Genomic DNA, 20,383 nt, shown 5'->3' on the forward strand with positions numbered 1-20,383 from the left:
CGGGAGGGACAAACCCCAACTGGACAGCCTATAACAAATAAAGTTAGCAAATAGAAAGCAAGGACATTTGCGTACAAACCACAAAGCCAATAGTAAGTAATGGGTGAAATGCATTCCCAGGGAAGCTTTCAGAATACCCACAAGAGGTTGTAAGCAAACAGGCTTCGGCCTAAAAAAGACATTGGGCAGAAATTGGTTAGGAAGAACACAAAGTGGGAAGGAAGGGGTGATCAGTTTAAAAAAGAAAAGTTTTGATTACTTATTTATATTCCCATTGCTATGAAGAACTGAAAATCTCCCAAAACTCGAGGATCTTTTAGCACTCTGAACGTCCTCACGCCGAATTCTTGTCTTGCTGCCACGTTGCTTCACTAGGTTTTCCCCTTGGACATCATAAAACAACGTTTTGTCATGCCGACAGCTCTTCATTTCATTTGTCTGATGCTGACTGCTGTGATTTATTCCCAGGTCCCCCCATAAGGCTGATGGATGGAGAAACCAAGAAAGAGGGCCGAGTGGAGATTTACATCGGTGGCCAGTGGGGGACCATATGCGATGACGGATGGACCGATAAGGATGCAGCAGTGGTCTGCAGACAGCTTGGATACAAGTAAGATGCATCCCAAAGAGACAGTCCTGTGTGATGGTTTTGTCAACCTGTTTCTTTTGAGAGAAAAATGTAGGACTATGCAGTGCTTCACTGTCACATGCAACAACGTGTTTCATTGTTATGTAGTCACATAGGGCTGTGCCAGAAAAAACTGTTGACCAAGGAATGTGTTCGCACACATTGCAGGATAATTGAAAATAGAGCAGTTTATCACCCTGGAGTTTTTCTACTAAAACACTCTTGAGGCCTGAGAAACATGTTTTTCATCTAAGACTGCCTGCAGAAGTCATGCTGTGAGAGGCTGCAGCACACTGCAGCTGTGTGTATGGAATGTTCTCAGATATGAAACTCAATGTAGACACTGGCTTGATGTAAAAAAAAAGCCTCTCTGCGCCTATTGTTCACTTCAAATGGGAAAATACCTTCCTTTACAAGTGCAGATGCACACTAGTGACATATTGAATATGGTATGTATGTATGTATATGGAATTTCTATAGCGCAAAGCAAGCCGAGAGGCAAGGGAGCTCTGTACATTATCAAAGGCAGGCTTAAAGACAAAGAGGAACAGGAAAGGAAGATGAGTTGTGGAGGCTTAATGCGTTGTGATGTAGTGTTCTTTAAAGAGGTGAGTCTTCAACTCTTGCCTAAACTGGAACAATATGACCAATCTCTAAACCAACAAAGACGTCACAATTGGGGAGGATAGCTCTTGTTACCTTCTGCTTGATTCTTCTTGGTCTTGACCAATACCCGGAGAAGTTAAGTGGTAGCAGCAATGTGTAAAAGAGGTCCTGCACTATTGGCAGTGAGAGCATCTGTACCCTATGCATATGATACTGTTAACATTTGCAGAACCAGAAGAGGAATACTTCTTGTATATCTGTAAATATGCTTACAATGGTCAAATCAAGGTGCTGACAGCTTTAGGGATGCTAGCCTTATTATCAGAACATTGTCCATCTTGTGACTATGGACCGCACACAGGCGGAATGTTCTATTTGGCCCAGTTCTCCAAATGGAAGCTAAAATCCATCAAGGCCCTTGCTTCTGTTGTGCCCTGTGATGAAGTAACCCTGCCCAACCAAATTGTCCAAATGGCTGCCTACTTTGTCAGGGTGACAAGAAGATCTAGAAAACCATGCAAACTGTTACCCATTTCTCTTCCATTAGAATACCTTCTCCTTTTCCCCTGACAGTACAGGTCCTGCACTTTCTGGAAGCTTAAAGTCTCAGCATAACCTAGTACCCTAGTCTACTGTGATCTGTCATTACTGTAATGAGGATAGGTTGTCTCAAGGGACAGCCCCTCATCAGAATTTGTAGGTCAAGCTGCAACTTCAGCTCTTACCATATCTCCTGAAGTACTGGATTCAAGCTCTTGAAACTCTGTCCAACCAGATAGCAAGAAGATAGGAAATCAGGAGCTGGAGATGCAGATTGGCCCAAGGCACTCTAAAAACACATGCTGCCATGAATCCATGTACCTCAATTCCCTTTCTTGTATGCGCAGCCCTGCATTATAAAAGTACACGATTCCTGAGCCGAATGGCCTGCTATTCCAGTAGAAAGATTGGCCAGTGTATGTGCAAACTCGAACCACTTTAAGTCAGGTCTTTCGTTTTTATTTACTTTGGGTATTTAAATAGCACAGACTTCACCATATGGGTGTTGATAAATATCATCAGGATATGCCATAACCGCTAGATTAGATCTACCTTAAGGTATGTGCAATTACATAAAAAAAGGAGAGACTATGACTTAGCACTGAAAGTACAAGATGAAATCTAAGCTCTCAATGAATTGCATAACTCAGGCAGACTTCAGCTTTCCTAATGTCTTCCAGGATAGATTTCCAAAGCAATATTTGGGGTATGAGAAGGAGAATGCTTGAGCCAGTGTTTTCTTCTTTTCAGCCTCTGGAGTCACCATGACCAGGCTTGACCGATTTCTTACACAGTCATAGATAAAGCTGAAAGCGAGCCTATTGAGGAACCTGTAAGTTTTTCAAAGAGAAGCACTCCAAAGGTGATAAACTCATCCATATGCAGTCCGGGTCTCAAGAGGATTGAAGATTTATTAGCATCGGGTAGTGGTCTAATCCCAGAAGTAGCTCATGGGGACACAGCTCATCAGCAGCATTGCATTCTGGATGAGGCAGTTCACTTGGGAACTCCAGCATAAGAGAGACTCACATTGTACCATGAGCACTTCTTACTGATTACTGTCTCACTCTGCCGCTCTCTGTTTCCTACTTTTGGAAAGGAACTTCTTTCTGTTGATCTCGATACATACTGGCGAGGAATGGTTTCTTAAATGGGCGGGAGGTGCTTCTTTGTTTCGGAGGTTAAATTCATTGTCCGTTGCCAGAACCAGACAACAGGTGACTACCATCTGTATAGCTTCCCAGAAGCGTTCTATAGACCGGAAATGAATGCGCAGTGAGAAGCTGAGCTTGAGAAGAACGACGTGAAACACTAGATCACAATACTTGACTTTCCAGAGAAGTAAGATGTCAAGACATTTGCCAAAAACGTAAAAAATGTTAAGGTTTATTTAAGGATCACTCTTAAACTGAAACCTTTTGCTTCCCTTTTATGTCTGCTGAAAGCCATTACTCTTTAGAAGGTCAAGGAATATTTTCTTCCTAGTGATCCCCAAAGAGCTTGATCCACTATAATGGGAAATTCAAACGTGCATTGTTCATCCCAAACTATACCAGTGTGTCAGTCAGGTAGGTGAGATGTGTACAAGCAACGACCGTAGTATCGAACACAAAGATCGATGCATGACACCAGCAAATGAGAGAGGAATTCTGTTTCCTCTCCATGCCTTCCAACAGGGCTGAACACATTACAATTTCTTTGGCTGCTCTAAATAAGATCTTGAGATGGTTAACAGCAACCAACAAAGTAGGACGTATATGCATTATTGGCCTTGAGTACCAGATGCTGAAAAACATTGGTAATGGAGAAATAAAAAAAATGACCTCTCTGGTCATTCAGGTGTCTTTAGCCCTTACTCCCCTATCTCCACTTGCCCAACCATCCCCGCTGGCATGTGTTGCTCACAGAGTCTATGACTTGGTGTAAAATCAAGTGTTGAGACCTTGGTGACATAAGAGAAAGAAGGCCTTAGTGTGTGGGGACATATATGATCAGAGGACTTTTGAAATATTCTAAAGCGACCGCATATATATATATTTTTTATGAAAGAGTCGTTTTTGGCTTGGTCTGTGACAGTAGTAGGGATTCCAGCCAGCTTTAAAAGATGGAGAGCCAACGCAAAAAGTACATCAAGAACAAGCTTAATGTATTCAAAATCTAAGCCCCTGTAGATGTCTCTGTAATGTTCCGGCTGCTTTTTAGAATTGGGAAGGATATTTTCAATGGCATCTTTCATATTTATCTTGTCGTCTAGAGGGCATTCATAAATTTCATGCAGTGCATCAGTAATCACTTGAATGGATGCCAACTTCTGCTACACACAGAGCCATATAAATGTGTTTAGCCTGAAGCTTTCCCTTTCCTTTCCCTAAAACCACCTTACATCTCATCCCCTTGAGCTGTGAGGAATTGGTAATGTGATTAGTGCTGATGTATAGGAACAATGACTGACATGCTGGAATGCAGGTGTGCAAATCAGGATGCATGTGTGTTCGGATTCCGTGAGCCTGCCCCAGCAACGCTTAATTTGAGCCGGTGGTTGTCAGTGGGGGCCACCGGCATCTATTTTTGGGGGGTGGTACTTATTTATCATTGCATCAGATATTTTTCCGGGTGCAGGACAGGGCAAAACACACAGATCAGGAAGGCAGAGAAAGAGAAAGACGGCAAAATCGTCACAAAGGTGGAAAGCGGGGACATTCACAAGTGAGATAAAGGGGTGGCAATTGGCTGGAAGTGGATTGGAGAAACATGAGGTGGATTTACTACCAGCCTTATTATTCGCATCCCCAATATTTAATTTCACCGGCAGTGGACTTCTGAGCACAGCTCTGGGCATCGCCGCTCTTTCTTTTAAAAACTAAGGGATGTGCCCCAGCTATAACATATGTAGACCATTACCAAATAAAGACTCTCACTCAGTTGTCTGGGTGCCATGCTCAAGTATTTACTATAAACGTGGTATTGACAACTGAGGGATTCTACATCATTTGGTTCTGTAATCCCTATCAAGGCCTGGGGACCAGTAGGTCAACAGAGGCTATAGCTTCTTCTGTCCTGGCAGAGGGCTGCATGTCATAGGAATAGATCTCCACCTACCAGTGCAGGTTGCAGGGAAGACTGTGAACTTTGTCAAACCATGTCATGTTTCTTGCATCCACTAAGAAAGGTATTTTGTTTTCCAGGAACAAACCCTTCAAGTAAGGGAATGTTGTTGAAAACATTACAGCAGTCCAGCACAGGGAGGTGTTCCCCTCAGTAATAGGGACATGAATTGATTGCTCTGCCTGGGACCACCATGCTTTGCAAGGAAGTCCCAGGCATGGAGGTTTAAAAATTAAATAGGTTGGTGTGAGCATCACTATATCCTGGTGGCCCTATGACGCATGGGTAACCAGGTCAAAGTTAGCACTTCCCCACCTCTTAATGGAGTGGTGAAACTGAAGGTCTGACGGATCAAGGGAACTGCCAATGTACAGCTATTCTCCCATTGAATCAAATCCTACCGATATGACCCATAGAGGTCTCTTACACCTATGTAGGGCTTCAGACTGTAACTTAGATGTGGCACAGAAAATAGAACTGTGCCTTCTTACTTGGTGGCTTGCTGATCCCCCGGCTCTGGGGCTGCAGCAGTAATGTAGTCAAGCACAGACAGATTGCACAAGTTGATGTGAAATGCTAACTTAACTGCTTCCTACATGATTTCGATCTGGCAAACCAATGATCACTCAGTGTGAAACTTTGCCTTAGTGCTTGGTGGAGTACTGATCCCATGGAACTTGGAGTAAAATCCCCCCTGTTTCCTGCCTCACTCTATAACATGTGTGAAACCTATGGTTTTTTAAGTGAATTTGCAAGGTTTTTTAAATGCTAATTCCTAACTATAACGTGTGTGAAACCTATGGTTTTTTAAGTGAATTTGTACGGTTTTTTAAATGCTAAGTTATGTATTTATTAATATTTTTTTTTTCAGGTTTTTCACCGTGTGGGCACCGTGCGCGCACCGTGCGCTTCGCGCACCATGCGCACGCTGTGGGCGTTCGGTGCGCTTCGTGCACCGAACACCCACGATGCGTTGTGCATACCGTGCGCGTACGGTGCGCGCACCTCGCGCTTTTTCGAAAAACTTAAAAAAAGTTTTTTTCACCCTGGGGGGTCCTTCAGTGACCCCCTGACAAAGGCTAGGGGGTCAGGAACTGTCCACCCTGCCCCCTTTTCATGTTCTCCACCTTTGTTTTTCACTGCCTCAGACTGCGAGAGACAAAATGGCGGCCGACACTTCCTGATTTCGACCGATTCGAATGTTTACTGACATCTAACAACCAATCAGAATTGCGCTCGCGCACGTAAACGTGCGCGCACGGTGCGCGCACGGTGCGCGCGTATAGATATTTATATGGTTTTAAATGCTATTTTCTCAGGAAATACTGAACAGATTTACACCAGACCTGCAAAAGGCACTTCCCTGACCTTAGGACTACCTCTCTGCCAAATTTCAAGTAATTCTGTTCATCCATTCGGGCTGTACCTTCGACTAAAGGTCCTATGGAAAAATGCATGGGGAAAACGTGTTTTGGGCCCCCCCTTTTTTCTCGGCCCCCGCTTGACGAATCACCCCGAGACTTTCAGGGTAGGAGCTGAACGGAGCTCCCCATTTGTTTTGAAAATTTCGCGAGGATTCGTCAACCGGCGCCAAAGTTATTCAAAATAGAATTTTGAGATTTCCTATGGAAACACGATCCTAACTATAACTATCTACTGGTGACCGCCAGTAGATAATATATATATATATATATATATATATATATATATTCACTGAAAAAACCATAGGTAATCCTCTGCTGATGCTAATACTGTATTTAGACACTTATTTGCCCATGTCTTCTTCCATTAAATTTTAGCTATACATATATTACAAATATTTTTTTTTCATAAAGACACATATGTCATCAGCAGAGGATTACGGTCGCGTGAGTTATAGTTGCCTACAGTAACTATAACGGGGGAATTTCATTGGTTTTTTATCAGTAAAATGTCCAGCTAACTATAACATGTGTGAAACCTATGGTTTTTTCAGTGAATTTGCAAGGTTTTTTAAATGCTAATTCCTAACTATAACGTGTGTGAAACCTATGGTTTTTTCAGTGAATTTGTACGTTTTTTTAAATGCTAAGTTACTTTACGCCATTTGTGGCGTGCGCGCCCACTTAACGCAGTTCGTTCCATGCGCGCACGGTGCGCTTCGCGCACTGTGCGCGCACAGTGAGCACGCGGTGCGCTTCGCGCACCGCGTGCCCACGTTACGCTACATGGGCCATGAACGCACGATGCGCTTCGCGCACCGTGCGCACATGGAGGACATATGATGAGCATCGCTGTGATAGGTAAAATATATGTTAGGTTCAACTTTAAGAAGCTAAGCACAAAAGGTGGCCTTCGGTCACCTTTTGCACACGGGGTGGGGAGAATGTGCATATATTTTTTTTTTTTAAATTTCTTACCGTACGCGTACGGTAAGCGTAATCGGCGAAATTTTCGAAAAAATTTAAATTGCCTTTTTTCACTTGGGGGATCGTTGGGGACTCTCTCGACATGGCTAGGTGCTTGGGAGCTGTTTAAACAGCCCCTTTACATGTTTTTGGACTCTGTTTTTGAACCCCCTGTCAGAGTGCGAGAGAGAAAATGGCGGCCGCCGCTTCCTGGTTTCGACCGATTCGAATGTTTACTAAGATCTAAGGGCCAATCAGAATCGCGCTCGCACACGTCACCGTAAGCGCACCGTAAGCTGGCTCAGATATATATATTGATTTAAAGGCTATTTTCTCAGAATCTACTGAACAGATTTACACCAAACCTACAAAAGGCACTTCCTTGACCTGAGGACTACCACTCTGCCAAATTTCAAGTAATTCTGTTCAGCCGTTCGGGCTGTAGCTGTGTCTAAAGGTCCTATGGAAAAATGCATGGGAAAAACGCGTTTTGGGACCCCCCTTTTATCTCAGCCCCCGCTTGACGAATCCCCCCGAGACTTTCAGGGTAGGAGCGGAGCGTAGCGCCCCACCTATTTTGAAAAATTTGCGAGGATTCGTCAACAGGCGCCAAAGTTATTCTAAATAGAATGTTGCGGATTTCCTATGGAAACGTGGTCCTAACTATAACTATCTACTGGCGACCGCCAGTAGATAATATATATATATATATATATTTATATATATATATATATATATATATATATATACATACATACATATATATATATATATATATACATACATACATACATACATACATACATATCTATATATATATATATTATCTACTGGCGGTCGCCAGTAGATAGTTATAGTTAGGACCGTGTTTCCATAGGAAATCCGCAACATTCTATTTGGAATAACTTTGGCGCCGATGGATGAATCCTCGCGAAATTTTCAAAATAGGTGGGGCGCTCCGCTCCGCTCCTACCCTAAAAGTCTCGGGGGGATTCGTCAAGCGGGGGCTCAGAAAAAAGGGGGGTCCCAAAACCCGTTTTTCCCATGCAATTTTCCATAGGGACGTTTAGTCCAAGGTACAGCCCAAACGGCTGAACAGAATTACTTTAAATTTGGCAAAGAGGTAGTCCTCAGGTCAGGAATGTGCCTTTTGCATATCTGGAGTCAATCTGTTCATTAGTTCCTGAGAAAATTGCAGTTAAAAGTACATACATATCTATAGGTGCGCACCGTGCGCGCACGGTGCGCGCACGGTGACGTGCGCGAGCGCAATTCTGATTGGTTGTTAGATGTCAGTAAACATTCGAATCGGTCGAAATCAGGAAGTGGCGGCCGCCATTTTGTCTCTCGCAGTCTGAGGCAGTGAAAAACAAAGGTGGAGAACGTGAAAAGGGGGCAGGGTGGACAGTTCCTGACCCCCTAGCCTTTGTCAGGGGGTAACTGAAGGACCCCCAAGGGTGAAAAAAACATTTTTTTTTTTTCGAAAAAGCACGGGGTGCGCGCACCATGCGCGCACGGCACGCACAACGCATCATGGGCGCTCGGTGCGCGCACGGTGAAAAACCTGAAAAAAAAAATATTAATAAATACATAACTTAGCATTTAAAAAACTGTACAAATTCACTTAAAAAACCACAGGTTTCACACACGTTATAGTTAGGAATTAGCATTTAAAAAACCTTGCAAATTCACTTAAAAAAACATAGGTTTCACACATGTTATAGTTAGCTGGACATTTCCCTCGTAAAAAACCAATGAAATTCCCCCGTTATAGTTAGTGCAGGCAACTATAACTCACGCGACCGCAATCCTCTGCTGATGACGTCAGATATTACATCACTGATTACATATGTGTCTTTCTGAAAAATAAATATTTGTAATATATGTATAGCTAAAGATTAATGGAAGAAGACATGGGTAAATAGGTGTCTAAATACAGTGATGTAATATCTGACGTCATCAGCAGAGGATTGCGGTCGCGTGAGTTATAGTTGCCTGCACTAACTATAACGGGGGAATTTCATTGGTTTTTTACGAGGGAAATGTCCAGCTAACTATAACATGTGTGAAACCTATGTTTTTTTAAGTGAATTTGCAAAGTTTTTTAAATGCTAATTCCTAACTATAACGTGTGTGAAACCTATGGTTTTTTAAGTGAATATATATATATATATATATATATATATATATATATATATATATATATTCTACTGGTAGTTGCCAGTAGGTAGTTATAGTTAGGATATCGTTTCCATAGGAAGAACGTTTTTTTTTATTTGCCAATAACTTTGGTGTAGATGGACGAATCCTCGCCCTCCCCCAGGACATTGCAGCATGCTATGGCTTGGCGGGAGTACCGCTCATGCCAAGCCATAGCAAACACTGCTCTGCTTCATGGAAGCAACAGCATTAAAATGCTTTTGCTTGCATGAAGCGAAGCAGAATTGCTTTTGAACAGAGGGAGCTGCATGTTAGCAGCTCCCTCTGTCTAAAAGCAATGCCGGCTCCCGCAGGAGGCTTGGAGCCGGCATGGGCCACAGGTGCCTTCAGGCTCCCTCTGCAGACCTCAACTGGAAAAACTGGGTGCCCTGGTAGGGACCCCAATTGATGGGGTCCCCAGAGCCAAAAGCAGCCAGGGAAGGGGGGGGGCACGCAGCCCCCCTTCCTTTATTACATTAAAAAAGGACAAAAATTAAAAGCTGGGGGATGGGGTACCCGGGGCCGTAATCAGCCAGGAAGGGGGGCCACGCAGCCCCCATCCCCATTTTATAAAAGACTTGCCCCGGATGATGGGGTACTCTGGGCCTCTGCAAAGGCACCTCCTGGCGCAGTGGTGGTTAGGGAATGACGTTCCCTTGAATGCTGAGGGTCTTTGGGGGCAACCTACCCCTCTCCTCTTACCTCCAGTAAGTCCCACATAGTGGGATTTCTAAGAGGTCTTTGGAGGCCACACCACCATTTTCCACCACTCTGCAAATGCAACTCATGGTTGGGGGATGAAGATCCACTTTACTGCTGAGGGACCTTGGCGAACAAGCAGCCCCCCTGGTACCTCCTGTAAGTCCTACACAGTGGGATTCCTGACAGCTGGTCAGAGGCCCCACCCCCTTTCTCCACAACTCTAAAAATGCTACTACTAGTTAAAAAACATAGAAATTTTCTGAAAAAACAAAGGTTACAGGGACATTATAGTTAAGAATTAACATTTAAAAAACCTTAGAAATTCACTGAAAAAAACCAAAGGTTACAGAGACGTTATAGTTATGCTCAGGTGTCACTGTTAAAAAAACAGAGAAATTCAGCCGTTATAGTTAGTGAGCTAATCATAACTTGCGCCCCCGTAATGCACTGCTTATGACCTCACATATTACATCACTCATGACATGGTCAATGACATCACTGCCCCGCAATGCACTGCTAATGACCTCACATATTATATCACTCATGACATGGTCAGTGGCATCACTGATGACATCACTGATTACGTCTCAAATGACATCGCCCCCAGTGATGTCACTGACCATGTCATGAGTGATGAATATGTGAAGTGCTAAGCAGTGCATTGCTGGGGCACGAGTTATAGTTAGCTCAGGTAACTATAACTGCTGAATTTCACTGGTTTTGAATGAGTGAAATCTGAGCCTAACTATAACTTCCCTGTAGCCTTTGGATTTTTACAGTGTATTTCTATGGTTTTTTAAATGCTAATTCCCAACTATAACATCCCTGTAACCTTTGGCTTTTTCAGTGAATATATATTGAAAAATCAACGGGCCAAGCTGAGATCCAGCTTGTAGTTTCAAATGTGTGAAACTATCATATTGTATATAAGTTACATTGACCTGCTTATCAGACCTGTGCATGCTAGATGCATAAACGTATAATACATGCTAATGGATTGTTGTTTGTGCACGTTACAAGATGGCGCTTTGCATTACGTCCAGTAACGGAGTCCCTCCTTTATGTCAATAATATGCAATTGACATCAAAACAATTGTTTTTGTGGCAGCCGTCGACATTGACAAAGTCGCAATGCTGAAACGCGTTTGTTGTGTAAAGTGTGCAATAAATCCATATATATATATATAATTGAACTTCGATGCGTGGCTAGGTTATAGTTGCGTAAAATCAATTTTGTGGTACATAGAACAAACAACAGGATGCTCTAGGGAACAGAAAGGGAAAACAGCCACCAATGTCCCAATAATCCTCCATTACAAGGTACACAGAAGATAAATGCAAAGACAAAAGATCGTTCCCAAGCAATAACAAACCAATGTTCAGACCGAAGATATCAGTATATCAGAGGCAAATTCCAGTCCATGTAAATCAAAAAGAGGATCTTATTTATTGTTTTAGTTCTCGGGATCTCCCCATGAATATGTAACATAAAAAAGTGCATATACCACAGATAAAGACACCAAAGGGAAAATATATATATATATCAGACATTTGAGGTGAGCAGATTCAGAGGGTCACTTCTGTGGTAAGGTGCTCTACACAAGAGAAGCTCTCCACCTAAACTTGGAAGCTACACACAGTTCTCTGCTTCTTTTTTTGCACATTATTGTAGTCAGGTCAGCGTTTCCATACTGAATGCTTTTCTGTTTGGTTAATAACTCTGCAACCATTTGACAAATCTTCACAAAACATTCCAAAAAAGTGCTACATTTTCTTTAGTTTGCGCATGGAAAGTTTTTGGGTGATCCATCAGGCATGGGCCAAGAAAAAAGGGGATGCGAATACGCAAAATCCCCAAGCCTTTTCCATAGAATTTGATGAACAGCGCTACTGCAAACGGAATGACAGCAAATTTGGAATGAAGTTAGATCTTGGTGCAGAAAGTGTGCTTTTTGTGATTGGGTGAAAATCTGTTCAATAGTTTGGGAAATATTAAGCTCCAACGATTTTCTTATATCTGTATGGGTGGGTTTGAAGGGCTCTTGCGAGAGTCCCTCAAACCCAGTTATAATAAATAGAGCCTTATTATTGGCCTGGGGGCAGTTTTACCCTTGAGCTATCTTGCTCCCACAGCAACAAGGCTCTGGTAGCCAGCAATATGAGGAAAATGGTGCATACAGCCATTAGAGTACTCAAGGACTTAGTCCTCTGCCCTGAGGCTAAGGAAAAATATCGTATATGGAGACAGGGTAGGGATGACCCCCCCAGGTCCTGAGTGGGTGGGAGGGTCCCAGAGAGATCCCACTGAGGCTAAATTAATTTGGTCACAATCCCGTGGGCGGTCCATCTGCGTTTGAATATTTATATTCTTTGGGGGAGGGAGGCCTGTTGCCACACTCCCCAAGCCAGAGATGGACCCCGGGTACCCCCTCCCCTGGGGCCAGATTTATTCAAAAGGGGAGGGAGGCACATGGCCCCTCTCCCCGAGCCTTAAGAGGCCACAAGAACCCCATCCCCCCATCCCGTCCTGCCATAGCAAACAGCAGTGTCCTGGGGGTGGGCACCCCGGGACACTGCAGGAGCCGGCCCTGAGGGGTGGCGGTCCCCAGGGCCATGGTGGGCTCCAGGGGGGGCTGTGCAGCCCCCTCCCAATGTGATTGAAGCCCCGGGGAGGTGGTGGTCCCCGGGGCTCGGGGGTCCGTAACGGACCCCTGCATTTGCAGTATCAGTGCCCCGGGGAGGTGGCGGTCCCCGGGGCGTGTGGGGGGGCTCGAGCCCCCAACAGAGTTTTTTTTTTTTAAATCCCCGGGGGTGGCGGTCCCCGGGACTTGGGGGGAGCTTGGAGGCCCACCCACACATTAAAAACGAAGCCCCAGGGGGTGGTGGTCCCCGGGGCTGCGGGAGGGCCAAGTGCCCTCCCGCACATTATTTAAAGCAAGCCCCGGGGGTGGCGGTCCTCAGGGCTGCGGGAGGGCAGAGTGCCCTCCCACACATTATTTAAAGCAAGCCCTGCGGGGTGGCGGTCCCCGGGGCTGTGGGTGCTTCCGCAGGCCCCGCATATATATTTTGGCAATGCCCCTGGGACCTGGCCCACCCGGGGGCCTCCATTAAATGGGGCGCGGGAGACCACGCTTCATTTTTTTAAAAAATGTTGGCGCGATTCGGGACCCCAGCGATTTCGCCATTTTTTGGGGGGGAAAAATGCTATTTTGGGCCCTGGGGGTCCTTGTGGGACCCGCTGAGCAGGCAGGTGGGGTCAGGGTGTTTCTACCCTGCCCCCTTTTCTTTTTTTTCACCTTTGTTTTACCATTTTCTTGTGACTCGGGTCTACCGAGTCACAAGATGGCTGCCAACACTTCCTGGTTTGGAGTATTGGCAGCCAATCACAGTGAAGCTCGTGGTCTGAAGGGTTCGCGAATCCACTGCTGCCCTAAATATCGAAACTTTAATTTTTTTAATTTCTCAGCAACTACTGAACGGATTTACACCATTTAAGGGACGCTGTCTTAACCAAGCACTACCTTTTTGCCAAATTTGGTGTAATTCCGTTCAGCAGTTTGGGCTGTAGCCTTGGCTAAAGTTTCCTATGGGAAATTGATTTTCCGACCTCTATTTTTTAAATTTCTCAGGAACTACTGAACGGATTCACACCATTTAACAAAAAGGACTCTTTCTGAACCAAGGGCTACCTTTTTGCAAGATTTGGTGTAATTCCGTTCAGCAGTTCGGGCTGTAGCCGTGTACAAAGTTTCCTATGAGTGATGTCACTGACCATGTCATGAGTGATGTAATATGTGATGTCATCAGCAGTGCATTGCGGGCGCACGAGTTATAGTTAGCTGAACTAACTATAACGGGGGAATTTCAATGGTTTTGTACAAGTGAAAAGTCCAGCTAACTATAACACCCCTGAAACCTATGGATTTTTCAGTGAATCTCTGAGGTTTTTTAAATGCTAATTCCTAACTATAACGTGCCTGAAACCTATGGTTTTGTCTGTGAATTTCAAAGGTTTTTTAAATGCTAATTTCTAACTATGCCTACAGAGATAGGACATGTGAAGAAAGAAGAAACAATGCACAGAAAGAAACAAAAGAAGTGCAGAAAGAAGCAACAGAAGTCCTCAAATACGAAGATAAGTGCAGGAAGAAGGATAACGTGCAGAAAGAACAAAAAGAAGAGCAGAAAGAAGCCTTGTTGCAAAATCATCCTGTACCCTCAACTTTTTCAGACGGATACTGGTGGTAACTGAGTCTGACTAACCAGTCCTAGAGCCAGTGCTATGTTAAAAGACACTTAGAATACAGTGAAAACACCTACATACACTAGGGAACATTATGCGTTGGGGTCCCCCTGTGATAAGCATGACCTCCTCTGTAAGCCCCTAGTATATAATAGGGCATGGGGATTAAAACTACCTCTTAAAACAGGCCACAGGGCGTTTTTGCACACGTTAACTCAGGCCCCGTCCCCTCCCTTCACCACTGTGTAAACACGCCCTGTGTTCGTTTTTAGTTGGGAGATTAAGTTCATTTGAATCCTGAGGGTCCCTAGGGTCCAACTAGCCCACTAGGTACCTCCAGTAAGTGCCACAGAGCTGCGTTGCAGAGAGGTGTAAAAAGTGGCACGGCCTGGACCACCTCTCTGCAATGCAGCTCAGTGGCGCTTACTGGAAGCACTTGGTGGGCTAGTTAGCCCCCAGGGGCCCTCACTATTGAAGGGAAATTATATCCCCAATTTAAAACGTGCCATAGTGCGTGTTTGCACACGTCACCTCAGGCCCCGTCCCCTCCCTTCACCACTGTGTAAACGCGCCCTGTGGCTGTTCTAAGTTGAGAGATTAAGTCCCCTTGAATCCTAAGGGTCCCTAGGGTCAAACTAGACCACTAGGTACCCCCAGTAAGCGCCACAGAGCTGCGTTGCAGAGATGTGTAAAAAGGGGCTTGGCCTCAGAACACCTGTCTGCAGCGCAGCTCCCTGGCGCATACAGGAGATGCCTGTTGAGGCGCGTTTGCAGAGTGCTGCACGGAGGGGGCATGGCCTCCGGCACGATGCCAGTCTTTTATTTATTTACATTTTTTAAGAAGGGGGGCTGTGTGGTTCCCCTTCTTATTCTAATTTATTGGCCCTGATGACCCCATCCCCCAGGGCCTGTCTCCTAATTATATTTTTTTTACCCCAATCCCCAGGGCCTGCCACTGTTTTTTATTATTTTTAAAAAATATATATTTATAGACACACCTAGGACATGCTGGACAAACCGTACGTACCTATCACCATGACGATTTGCGTGATATTCATTAAAAGGCGACTATGCATGCAATGAATCCACGTGGAATGTATTTACACCACTAGTGAAGCTCTGACATGTCTGATGCCCTACCGTGCCTAATCCCGGTAGACACCCTTGTCGTTTATTTATACAAACATGGGTAGCTATTGACGGGCACATTTAATACACATGCACACCAAGCCATTCAAAGGGGATTCAACAAAAATTCGACCAAAACTATGCAAGAAACCCCCCTCACGGTTAATAAAACACACATCCACTGCCGGATGTGTAATACTTTTTATTTTACTCTCTGGAAAGGGGAGGAACATCACTTGAGAGTCACAGCGCGCTCCTGACAGAGCCCAATGCTGTGTTACACCCACCATTGCCTGCCGAGTGCCACACACCTCTGTGTTGTATTCCACTAGCTAGTGCATATGCTATGACACTCTCTAGCCCATGTGCACTGTAACACCACCCCGTGAATATGTCATGCCACACTTGTCTTCGCACGGGTTATATTGCCCCATCTAACGTGCCTTCCTCGATGCCTATGTTATAACGCACAGTGCTATGCCATACATATTACAATCTGGGATCCATATCTTTGTCACAGTGCATATGCAACGTTACACTCCCCAGCACATATTTTATATTACAACTTTAGAGACTAGTTAGGCTACACAACACTGCCCTGTGCATATTACACTCCAAGGCGCATATCGCATAGCACGCGCTAGTGCCTGTGCTATCTCGCGCTCTCCAATGAATCTGTCATTGCGCACAATGTATTGCATATTATATTTCACGCCCGGTTCATCTTATATCACACTTTTTGGTGCATAGTTTATACCATGCACTACATCTAGTTTTCATTTTCAATCGTGCTCTCAGGACTATGTTCTATATAACACTGTGTTCACCTACCCTTTTCACGGGCATTACATTTTGCAATAGGGGTGGAGGGTCAGGGGGTGTTTCTGCCAAGTGAGCCCGGAGTCACAGTCACAAACGTCCTCTTCTTCCTGAATAAAAGTGAGATTATGCTGCATACTTGTTCATATTTTAAGTAGTTCGCACAGACACAATGTTTTAAAAACAATAAAGTTCCTAATACCCGCCTTCTCTGAACAGTTAGCTTGCTGCTCCATCCCCCTCCTCCCTATCCTCTGTTGTGTGAATCCATGGACTAGCCTCCTCCCTCCTGCCATGCATGGTCTGATGTGCTGCCACTGCCCTCAATTTAGTATGATGTACCAGTCCACTCCTCCTGTACTCCATTGCCCAATTCTATGCCCCATCATTGACCTCCTGCTTAAACTCTGTGCTTAGCTTGCTGCCCCTATTCTCCTTCCCCCTGCCCTCCGATGTCTTTGTGCATGCCCCTGCTCCATCCTTTTTGCCCACCATGTCCCATGGACCTGCCACTCCTATCTACTCTGAGTGTTCTGTTGAGCTGCCACTCCCCTCCCACCTGCCTAGCATTGTCAGATGACTGTAACCTGTCCCTGCCACCTCCACCCTGCCTGTCCACATGCCATGCCCCTATCCTCTTCCTCCTGTCCTACATTGTCCATTGTACTGCCACACCCTTCTGCCCTCCCTGGTCTGTTGTGCTGCAACTGCTCCTCCTGCCTGCCCCGTGTGGTCTGTTGTGAGGCCCCTTCCCCTGAACTTTCTTGTCTGTGCACAGGTCCTGACCCTCCCTTCTATCCTCCATCGTCCTTTGTGCATGCCCCTGCACCCTCCTTCTTGCCCATCATAGCCATTGTGCTGCCACTAACCCTCCCACTTGCCATGCATGGTCTTCTGTGCTGCCATGGCCCCTCCCACCTTCCCTGTGTGGTCAGTTAGCTGCCCCTGACCCCCTCCCACCTTCCCTCCATGGTCTGTGTGTATGCCATCACAGTCTCACTGTTGCTCTTCATGGTGTGTCTTGCTTCTAGTGCCCATCCTGCCTGACCTCCATGGCTATCTTGCTGCTCCTGCCCTGCCCCCTTTCCCCCAGCCCTCTGTTTACATGTGCAGACCCCTACTCCCTCCCTCCTGGCTTGTCTGTTCCATTGTAATGCCCCTGATCCGTCCCTCCTGCCCTTTATGGTCTGTTATGCTGCAGCTTTCTCTCCTGTCTGTCCATTATGGTCAGCTAGCTACCATTGCCTCTTGCCCCTCTGTTCTCTGTTGTCCATGTGCATGGTCCTGTCCCCTCCCTCTTGCTTTCTATGGATTGTTGTGCTGCACTCCCGTCCTGCATGCCCTGTGTGGTGTATTGTGCTGCTGCAAAGCCTGATGCCTGCCCTGCAGGGTCAGTTTGGTGCACCTCTCCATGTCCCTCCTGTTCTCTGTTATCCAAGTCCATGTCCCTATCCCATTTCCTTCCATGATCCAATGTACCATACTTGCGAACATTTTCAACTTGGTAGGAGGGAGATTTTGAAAAAAAACTGGGGTATTGATTTTCCCCTTTAAGTTACATTGAAAAAGAGGAGATTGTAGACAGGAGACAGATCAAATAAAGCCCATTTGAGCTTAAAAACATTGGACGTTTCCTGGCTGAATCGGGTCTGTTGGCATGTATGGTTGTACTACCATTGCCTCTTCCTTCTGCCCACAATGGTCTATTACATTGCCACAGCCTCTCTTGCAAGTCCTGTATTGTTGGTTTGTTGCCCCTGCCCCCCTTTCCACTGCCCTCCATAGTCTGTTGTGCTTCCACTGCCCTTCCTGCCTGCTCAGTGTGGTTAAATTGTTGCCTTTGCACCCTCCTACCTGCCTTAAATTTTCAGAGTCCGTGCCCCTGGCCTCTGCCTCTCAACAGTATCCTAATGAACAACTAGATTGCTAACATTCTATATTTATTACAAAAGTGTGGAACGCCTGACATCATCTTGATGTAATCAAAACTGTAATACCTAGAGCATTTCCTTTAGAAATTACATATATGAGAGGGTCTTATTGGCATCAAAATTATGGTTAGTGCTCTAAAAGACTAAAATAAGGACATATTTTCTGAGTTTTCAAATAGCGACAAAGCACTTTTAAATTATCTGTTATCTTTATGTTTTTTTATCCAGTTGACCACTTGATTAAATGTTGCACTTAGGGGAGAGGATGTGGTGTTACTTCCAGAACTGCAGACTTTGCAACTGGGGAACCAGGTTGAAGTTTCTGCTTCAGCTCGACATTCTCTGATTCTGGTCAAATCACTTAGTCTCCCCATGTCTACAACCAAAATGAATTTGTTCTTGTGTGATGTAACCAATTCTCATGTAAAGCACTCCAATACCTGACAAGTCTGCACTATATAACACTTCAAAAACACAAAATAATAAGTGTTTTGCACACTTCTGTCATTGGGATATATTTGGGCTACATCTGGGTGATTTTGGGCTACATTTGGGCTCTTTTGTCTCCGGTGGCCATCTTGGGAGATTTAATTGTTATGAAGTTTCCTAATTTCCTCATGTACTGCAGTCTCCTCAGTAGGAAATGCTTTCAGTTTTTTACTTTGATTCCATCATGAAGGTATTCAGATATGTCACACATTTGCCATAAATTCAGAATGTTAGCACTCTTTTTGCTCATTAGATCACTGTAGTAAAGCTACTGCTCACCAGGGAAAACTGCTGCTGGTATTGAAAGTGCATGTTTCAGTCTGCATGTCAGAATGTTTTAATGAAATAGAAGAGGATTTGAGAAGTCACTCAAAATGTGCCCTGATTTTTCTTTCTGCAGCACTAATCATACTTTTTATGGAAAAATGAACCCCCTCATTTTGTTCCTTTTTAAATTAAATGTTTTAAGAGTTACCACTTTAATCCAAGCAAGATGGCTTCAGGTGTGCCATACGTTTATCACAAGTAGGACTGTTAGCGCTCTAGTAGTTCTTTTGAACACTCTGGAAGCTGCAGTAGAACACAAAGGAATCAACTGACAGTCTCTGCCCTTGTTGGATGTACATGTTTTACTGAGAATGTCAGACTTCATTCTCAGATGACTGAGAAAGATAATGTGAATTTACAGAAAATAAGCTCTCAGTTTAGCTTATAGATCACCTTCCAAACCTCTGTGGTAAAAGCATGAGAAAATATTTTTCTCTCAATCATGATATCCCAGCAGAAGGCTTTTTCACATGGTGAAATCACCTTAGAACATACCACAATTCCTAAAATGAGTATGGTACTATCAACAAATGATTTATAATGTAACTAAAGTCTTAAAACCTTCTATTAACTGCAATGCTTTTTAATGAGGTGCTATCATGTATATTGGTCCCAAGATGGCTGCCAACACTTCTTGGATGAAGTGCTGACAGCCAATCAGATCTCAGGATGAGATGTGTGGTTAGGCTCCGCCCACATATATATATGCTTTTAAATGCTATTTTCTCAGGAAATACTGACCAGATTTACACCAGACCTGCAAAAGGCACTTCCTTGACCTTATGGCTACCTCTCTGCCAAATTTCAAGTAATTCTGTTCAGCCGTTCGGGCTGTAGCTGTGTCTAAAGGTCCTATGGAAAAATGCATGGGGAAAACGCGTTTTGGGACCCCCCTTTTTTCTCGGCCCCTGCTTGACGAATCACCTCAAGACTTTCAGGGTAGGAGCTGAACGGAGCGCCCCATTAGTTTTGAAAATTTCGCGAGGATTCGTCAACCGGCGCCAAAGTTATTCAAAATAGAATTTTGAGATTTCCTATGAAAACTAGGTTGTAACTATAACTATCTACTGGCGACCGCCAGTAGATTTTATATATATATATATGTTCCCACCTGTGGAGATGCACTCTGATATCAACTGCAGCAACCTTCATGAGATAAAAGCCGAATCGGCGAGGGGATTCAGTTTAAAGCATGCCTATCGATTTACGCCTGGCGTAAGTGCAATGGGTCTGGGTTTAAAGGGATGTTGTATGGTAATGTGAAGCATTATATAACATG

The 20,383-nt window shown here is 44.6% G+C and overlaps 1 protein-coding gene across 1 annotated transcript in view; it reads left to right on the forward strand.

Moving 5' to 3' along the window:
• Positions 1-20,383, forward strand: part of PRSS12 (serine protease 12) — a 474,415-nt gene that overhangs the window by 290,278 nt on the left and 163,754 nt on the right. Inside the window, exon 8 of the mRNA XM_085634365.1 lies at positions 469-610. Coding sequence (XP_085490491.1) covers positions 469-610 — 142 coding nt within the window. The remainder of the gene's footprint in view (positions 1-468; positions 611-20,383) is intronic.

Source organism: Triturus cristatus, chromosome 2_1, assembly GCF_964204655.1.
Source record: "Triturus cristatus chromosome 2_1, aTriCri1.1, whole genome shotgun sequence".
In the NCBI taxonomy this organism is placed as follows: Eukaryota; Metazoa; Chordata; class Amphibia; order Caudata; family Salamandridae; genus Triturus; species Triturus cristatus.